Source organism: Lygodium microphyllum, chromosome 8 (assembly GCF_053477565.2).
Source record: "Lygodium microphyllum isolate KBCC chromosome 8, Lygodium_microphyllum_v1.1.10, whole genome shotgun sequence".
NCBI lineage: Eukaryota > Viridiplantae > Streptophyta > Polypodiopsida > Schizaeales > Lygodiaceae > Lygodium > Lygodium microphyllum.
Window position 1 is genome coordinate 11241135 of NC_141142.1, and position 7522 is coordinate 11248656.

General features: G+C 39.8%; 1 protein-coding gene across 1 annotated transcript; it reads right to left on the bottom strand.

The window, feature by feature from the left end:
• Positions 1–571: 571 nt before the first annotated feature.
• LOC148031964 (uncharacterized) lies at positions 572–4528 on the bottom strand. Its single transcript, XM_087682560.1, has 4 exons — positions 3513–4528; positions 1944–3107; positions 1514–1677; positions 572–1311 (listed from the first exon to the last, which is right to left on the bottom strand). Exons 1-4 carry the CDS (start codon positions 4108–4110, stop codon positions 1186–1188), a joined length of 2052 nt encoding a protein of 683 aa, XP_087538686.1. The 5' UTR covers positions 4111–4528; the 3' UTR covers positions 572–1185.
• Positions 4529–7522: the final 2994 nt, after the last annotated feature.

Here is a 7522-nt window from a genome sequence, read left to right on the forward strand (position 1 = left end):
TAATGTATTTGACTAGGAGAGTAGTGAAATGTATTCAATGTCATGTGAAATGTCGTTCTTTGGTACGAAGAGGTTTGATTAAGAAATTAACCACTTTTGCATAAGGGCCCCTTTTTTATTTTTAACCCTAATGTACCACAACAATTGGCTAGAGAACACTTAATGATTATGATGATATTGGCATGCCACCATTAATCAAACCAATGCTGATGATTTGGTGGCATTGCAAATTAGAAAACACTTTTGATTATGATGATGATGATGAGTAATCCCCTAGCATGAGCAAGTTGCCCTAGGTCCATTTGTTTGTCCCTCACCCCGTCCCTTCCACACCATCACACACACACACACACACACACACACTCTCTCTCTCTCTCTCTCTCTCTCTCTCTCTCTCTCTCTCTCTCTCTCTCTCTCTCTCTCTCTCTCTCTCTCTCTCTCTCTCTCTCTCATATACCCATATTCACTATATTATTCACAAGTTTACCTTTTTGTTCAAAGATAGTAACAAGTTTGCTTTAGAAGGCTTTAGTGAAATAAACTTATACGTAGGATAAGAGTAAACATTGGTTAATATGGGAGATTGTATCTATTTGCAAACAATTGGAACAATATATTGCCACACTTTATCACAAGCATATTATGGTAATATAATTCTTTGTTGATGGATATTTTGTTGTATGCACATTAAAGTGGCACCAAAAGGATGTGTGGGACCCAAGTAGGTCCAAAAGGTAGTTTCTTCGAAAAAATTAGTACATAAGACCATCATCATATATCACCAACTAAATTCTATGGATCCTTATGTATGTGACAATGCTACTAACTTTGTGGAAATAGTAGTGGATAGCTTGTATGGCAATACGTATGGCGTTTTAAAGTAGCTAAAGTTGTATGAGTATCTAGCTCTTGCAGTCATTTATAAAGATTGGTGATAGCTTGTTTGCAAAGCATAAAGTAGATCTCAACATGTTATCGGACGCAAGTTTGTTGGGTTTGAGTTTGCATTGTGAGGAATTGAAGGGCTTGCAAGCATCATGATTCATCTTGAGGATGACTTTGTCATTGCACGACACAGAAAGTCTCCAACATAGCACGCTGGAGATTTTACTTGTGCCATAATAAATTCTGAAACAAAGCTATATTGCTCACCGTTTAGACTAGTTGAATATAGGAATGTTAGGGCTAATTGATAAAAGGTGCAAGAGCCTCCCATAAAGGCGGCAAACCACATGACGAATATTGATCAAGAGAAGGCACATTAGCGTTTGACTTTAAGGAGCTGACGATTTGATCGCTCACAACAATGTCCTGTCAAAGAGGGCAGAACACAACATCGTTCTAGTTATTGCACTCTCAAGGGCTGTTCTAATCAAGATTGAACAACACCACCAACAACAAGAGCATTTTCGCAGCTAGCCAAAGCGATCAGATAAAGTTAGTAAGGAGAGAAGATCAGACTTTACATAAGACGACGTGTTACATCAGGCAGCCATGAATGCATCGTGCTTACCGATTCGGATGAGGATTGAAGGGCGCCGTCCTCCTTGTCGATGTGATCAGGATCCGTAAATAAGTGACGATGATGATCATGATGATGAGTGCTCTCAACATCCGACATTAACGTTTCGATGCGTGTTGTGGACGAAACACCAATTGGGACTTTTGCGCTATTCCCTACACAGAAAAGTAGTTTGACTCGATGTCAATGGTCACATAAAATACTTATGCCTCGTCGACTTTCCAAGTTTCCAAGTATTAAAACTTCCATTTCGGCATATTGCGTACCGTGCGTGCAAGTTATCAAGTTGTACTAGTACTGTGTACAGCAGACAAGGGCGAATATGATTGCCGCTATAATCTAAGCTGATTCTCTAATCCAGCAGCAAAAGTAAATGAGAAAACTTATGTATGTAGGGAGATTGATTAAGTAAGAAATTTACCTTCACTTCTCTGTTGGCGATGGGATGCGCCGGTGTTGATATGTTGCGAGGTGTCATGTAAGGAAGCTGCCTCAGATGTACCGATTATACTTAGAAGGTGGGGCGCGTTGAAGTGGGGGAGATGATCGAGATGATGATCAACTTTTGTAGGACCATTATCGGACTCATCAAAAGCTGCGCAATCTCTATAAATGTTCGACGATACTGCACTGCTCCGCTTGACAAATATCGAGGCCAATTCATCTGCTTCACTCATCAATATTGTTGGCTCAATGCTGTAACTATACTGGGCCGTCAATGAAGAATTGTCATACCTGACACCATTTATACCATCGATATTCCGGGACTGTAGACTGAGCTGATTTGCCATTAAGTTGCATGATGATGATTGTTGGAAGTCATCCGATTTCGATGGTAGCAACTGGCCATGAACGCACTGATCAATATTGGGACTACTTGATCTAGAAGTAGCATATAGGGCACTAGTGGTATTGAATTCTGGTTGATTTATATTCGTTAACGATTGGGACTGTATATTTGCGAAGCTATACAAGGGAGTGAGTGAAACAGCTGGAGCATGAGCAGCTTGCAGATGATCAGTCTGAGAGCCATTGCATTGAGTGAGCATTTTTCTGGGCCTTTTGCAGCTTCTAAGGGCAGTCATGTCTAATTCGTGACACGAAGTGAGTAAGGTATCTTGCAGTGATCTCAAAATGGTCGGGTTATTTGAGGCCTCGTCAATAACCGTAGCATCATTAATAGTGCGGGTACTATTATAATCGTTGTTGCCGTACTTGCTGCGGCCGTGGTGCAGGTGGTTGTTGGTCTTGTTACTGATGTTGCTAAGCTTTCTTTTGGCCCTTGCTTTGCGGTTTTGGAACCAGTAGAAGACATTAGCCTCCACGATGTTGCCGAATTGCTTGAGGTGAGAGGCTATCTCCACTATCATGTCTCTGGATGGGGTTGTAGTACCTGCGTTGAACAGGCTCTCTAACACCCTTATTTGCTCTTGCGTTGGGCACCACCTTGGTCTCGGGGTGCAGCTGGGCGCGCCCAACGTTGTAGTAGAATTAGCAGGCTCGTCTACGTTAATGTTACCAGTAATCAGCTGGCTGGATATTATGTTCTTCTCATCTGTGTTCCTTTCTCGTATAAGCACCGCGCCTAGACAATGAATGGCATAAATATATGCATATATAAGCATCACATTACCTCGATCATACAAGACAGTCGATAAAAAAGAAACGCATTGATGCAGGAAATTACAGAAATACATCCGTGTTTGTGTGTCCTATATTAGGCTATGGGCACTTATGTGCATATTAAACTTACACACTTGGAGGGTCATTAAAAGCAAAACGAAATGGGGGTTGATCGCATCACATACAGCAGTCAAAATGAAAGGAGCACTGGACAAACTTTAAATAAAGCACGGGATGAGATATTTGAAGTTACTAATACCATATTGGACTTGAGTGCACTTGTATTTTCAGTTTATTGCTGAACCACTTTTACATCAATGAGAGCTGTAAAGACCAAGCCTTCTGGAAGCATGTTCCAATCACCAACCTTTGGATAATGGAGACGCTGATGATGAGTAGGAGGAGATTAAGGACGTCGATTCTTGGGGTTTGATTCGAGTATCACACATGGTGCTATTGATGAGAAACGGACGCTCGAACTGATATAAATTGATTCTGCCAGGGCATATTACTTTACTCATGATGGGCTGATCCTTGATTAGATACTGATGCTCAAGTGCCGGGTTGATATTCATCGACAAGGGCTGGCTGCTGGAATCAGGAGCTGGATTGATGAAAGCACTAAGTGGATGGCCATCTGGATCATATCGCACACAGTCAATATGATGGTCCAGCACATTCTTATTGACAATGCTCAAGAGGTGCTGTCTTGACAGCAAGAGGTGGTCATCTTGGCCGAGCAACGGATCCTGAGATTGAGTACTAGTACAATTAGTGCTAGTCACTATATAATTGTTGATGGGCATGAATGATGGCTTATTGTCCGAGTGGTTAACTTGATCGTGATCATCAGGCCGGGGGGAGGCAGCTGCATAATAAATGCTACTAGCATTGTTGGAAGTGCTGGCCGTGGAATGAATTGCAGGAAGCAAGAGGGAATGGTATAAGGAAGCTATGGAGGGCATATTGATTAAACGTGTAGGAAATAGATGAAGTAGCAGGAGCAGATGAATATGCAAGTGCTGCGAAAATGAAATTATGACTACAAACTGAGGGACGTCTAGGTATAAGTACTGGATCTGTACTAGCTGAGCGGCAGAGAGAGAGAGAGAGAGAGAGAGAGAGAGACTCAGAGAGAGAGCGAGGTCGAGAGCCTAAACTCCCTAGAGACCCAGCTCAAAAAAGTATGAAAGAGCGGCTGGAGTTGTGGGAGGCAGATCGCTATATATACAAACAAGGTCGAATGCCGCTGCCCGCTAGCCGAATTAATGCAGTAGGTAAAAAGCATTTTGCAGATTCAAAAATCAGTATGTAAAACTGAGGTTTTTTGGAGGGGCAATACACCATTTTTCGAGGGAAGAAAGAATTAAATAGATAAGTCAAGCTCTCCCTCAGCCCCCTCGAGGCTCGAGCAGGGAAGTAGATATATAGACCACATACTATGTTAACTTTGTCCCAGAGAGAGATTGCATACGAGTTACATTGACAATGCTACCAAAAAATTGACATTTTATTGTATTTGCTAGAATTTTACAATGCTTTCAAAATCATTGGCGATTTTGTTTTGGGGGAGTATTTTAGCTATAAAAACTGATATTTGATACAGATTTTGAACATCAAAACTGGTTGCTTTTTGGCACTTGCTTTTATTTTTACACGTTGAGCAAAGGAGTTTTTCGTGAGCACTGAACTATTACAATAATATTGATTATATAATTAGAATTGGATCAGACGAGAGATTCTGATCTTTTCGTATTCCAAACTCACCTCCGAAATTGAGAATCTACTGAAAATTTATACAGTCTATTTCCTTTAAAATTCGAATTCGGAACCTTGAAGCCGCAGTCAAAAGGAGGAGTACCAAAACATCATCATCATCAGTCTCACTCTCACCATTTTTGTGTTGTTTAGAAGATTTAGAGGTAGTATAATCGCAAGTGCGCAGGCGTGGGGTGGGGGGTGGGGCGTTGGTCTCGGGCCCACCCGAATTCCTCTTTTAACTTGGGAAAAAGAATATTCTAAATTGCTGGAACGCTTTTGGTTTATCTAACAACAATGGTTTTCCTTTCGCCCTCAACTTTTTTCTTTTCGGTTTTTTTTTATATAAAATAAATTTAAAACAATAAATTCGGTCTGTGTGTTTTACGAGCCCACGCGCGCCCAAGTATACAAAGCTATGATAGCTTCCGAGAGGCTGCTGATAAAGGCCGCCCATCAAGAGGAGGATCGATCGTCACTTACCCACACCATACCAAACTATCATAAAAATTAAGTAGATCATACTAGTAGCCAAAGGGCATCCCACTTTAGCTTTTCCGCATGTAGCGCCATGCAACCAGAGAACCCCCCGGCGGTAAGTGGTCATGCGTAATGGACTTGTTTGAATATGTCTCTCATGCAAGACTCATCCTGCTTAAATGGTTCAATCTCCGTTTCACCTATTCATTAGATAGAACATCCTATCCAAGCACATGTTATTAGAGAATTTTGAGTGTGGCATTTGGTTAAAAGGACTAGATTTTTGTCAGTTCCCTCATGTCCATGGGGAGGATTAGACGAGGATCTATCAAAAGGCAAACTAACGGGATTAAACCATACAAGTTTTCAATATTCATGGCAGCAATTATTGAATCAAAATAAAACAAATACCTAATCTCCAACAATACCTCCTTTTTCTAAAAAATCCCAATGATTAGTTCAAGGACCTCAAACATTACTTTGAGAGCTTTAATTACATACATCTCAAGGGAGCAACTTAAAAGGATATCTTTTCTTGCATGCAAAGACAAAATCAATAACAATATTTTCTCACTCCATAATGTTATTGACCCCGTCAAACCATATCTTGAGAAGGCTACAATTAATTTGATTGTACGCTTATGCAATGCTATACAAGCTTTACTTTGCATCCATGTGAATCCACCCCCTTTTAAGAGATGGAATGCTAACATTCAATAGTTTAAGGGATGTTACATGTCACAATCCTAAAATCATGAAATTACCCTTTATTTTTATGGGTGCTAAGTTCCTGCATTTGATGTTGATTTGATAGTTCTTAAAGTTATTTACACTATTGCCATGTGAAAACCTCATAATATAAGAAAGAAGATTCTTTGTCTCCAATCTACAATTATCCATTCCAAGCCAAAAATGACAAGTAAAGCCCTCACATAAACTTAGTTACACTTTACCAATGAAGGGGACATAAAGGGATAGAGGCATAGAGTTGGAAAGCAGGTTCATATAAATGCTTCATGTAGCAAAACATCTCCTCCTATCAAAAGCACCATGTGTGCCCCTTCATACTTAAAGATAGGATACTTCATGTGCATTTTCTCTAATGTTAAAGTTTATGGTGAGCAAAACATATACAAATAATAAATGAATCCACAAAAGTTTGTAGTAAAGTTGCAAATATTCTAGGTTAGATAGTTGTCCATGCAATGTCTATGGCCAACACTCTTTTTGCAAACCCACAATGCTAATAAGAGAATGACCTATCATCCTATCCAATGATGTGTCACCACTAACACATAACACTCTTGGTCCTCGGATTTTTGGCTTTAGAGAGAGGTGTGTGATCCTATGCAAAGGTTGTTACCCACCAACGAAGTAGATGGACTAGAAAGTGTTGCATCCTAAAAAGTGCAATAAGCACATTCATTACAAAAACTATGGGTCAAATATAAGTGTGCCTGACCATTGAGCTAGGCCTATACTATGTATGGAGCAAGTTATAGGGCTTTTGCACCATGACCAAAGTTGACACCAAGTCTTTCCAAGGTGTCCATATCTACATAATGATCTTGTTATTGCATTGTTTCATTGTCATTGCCATCTTCTACCTCTTTCTATCTAGTTGGAATGTATACTTGAAGGGGTAGTGCTACCTTTTAAAAACCTTCGTAACATTATGAAAACACATGTTTCCTTGACAATGTGTGGAATAAAATGCATGTCATTTGTTGTTTAACACAATCATTAACTCTAAAGAAAATACATTTTGTCTTGTGCATATTAGCATTTGTCCCATGATGCACAAACTTGAATTTAACTTCACATTGAGTCAAATGCATTTACTTGTCTAATCCCAATTTCCAAGGTGTATTCTATGGAATATGTCTAGCGATAGTCAAGCGACTCTCCTTGAGGAGTTGGCTACTACTTGAATGTGGTTGCCTTATTTTGGTTTTTCATGAATTAACTTTAAATCTCTTCTAAGGATTACACCATGCAGTATATAAAGTTCAAATATTTATGAAACTCTCTTTAATGCGACCTTCATCCTATTAACTTTAATGACTTTTGTAAAATAGTTGGACTCTCGATGTTGGTTCACATATAGTGTATGGGGACTCCTGCAATTTGTCTATATCA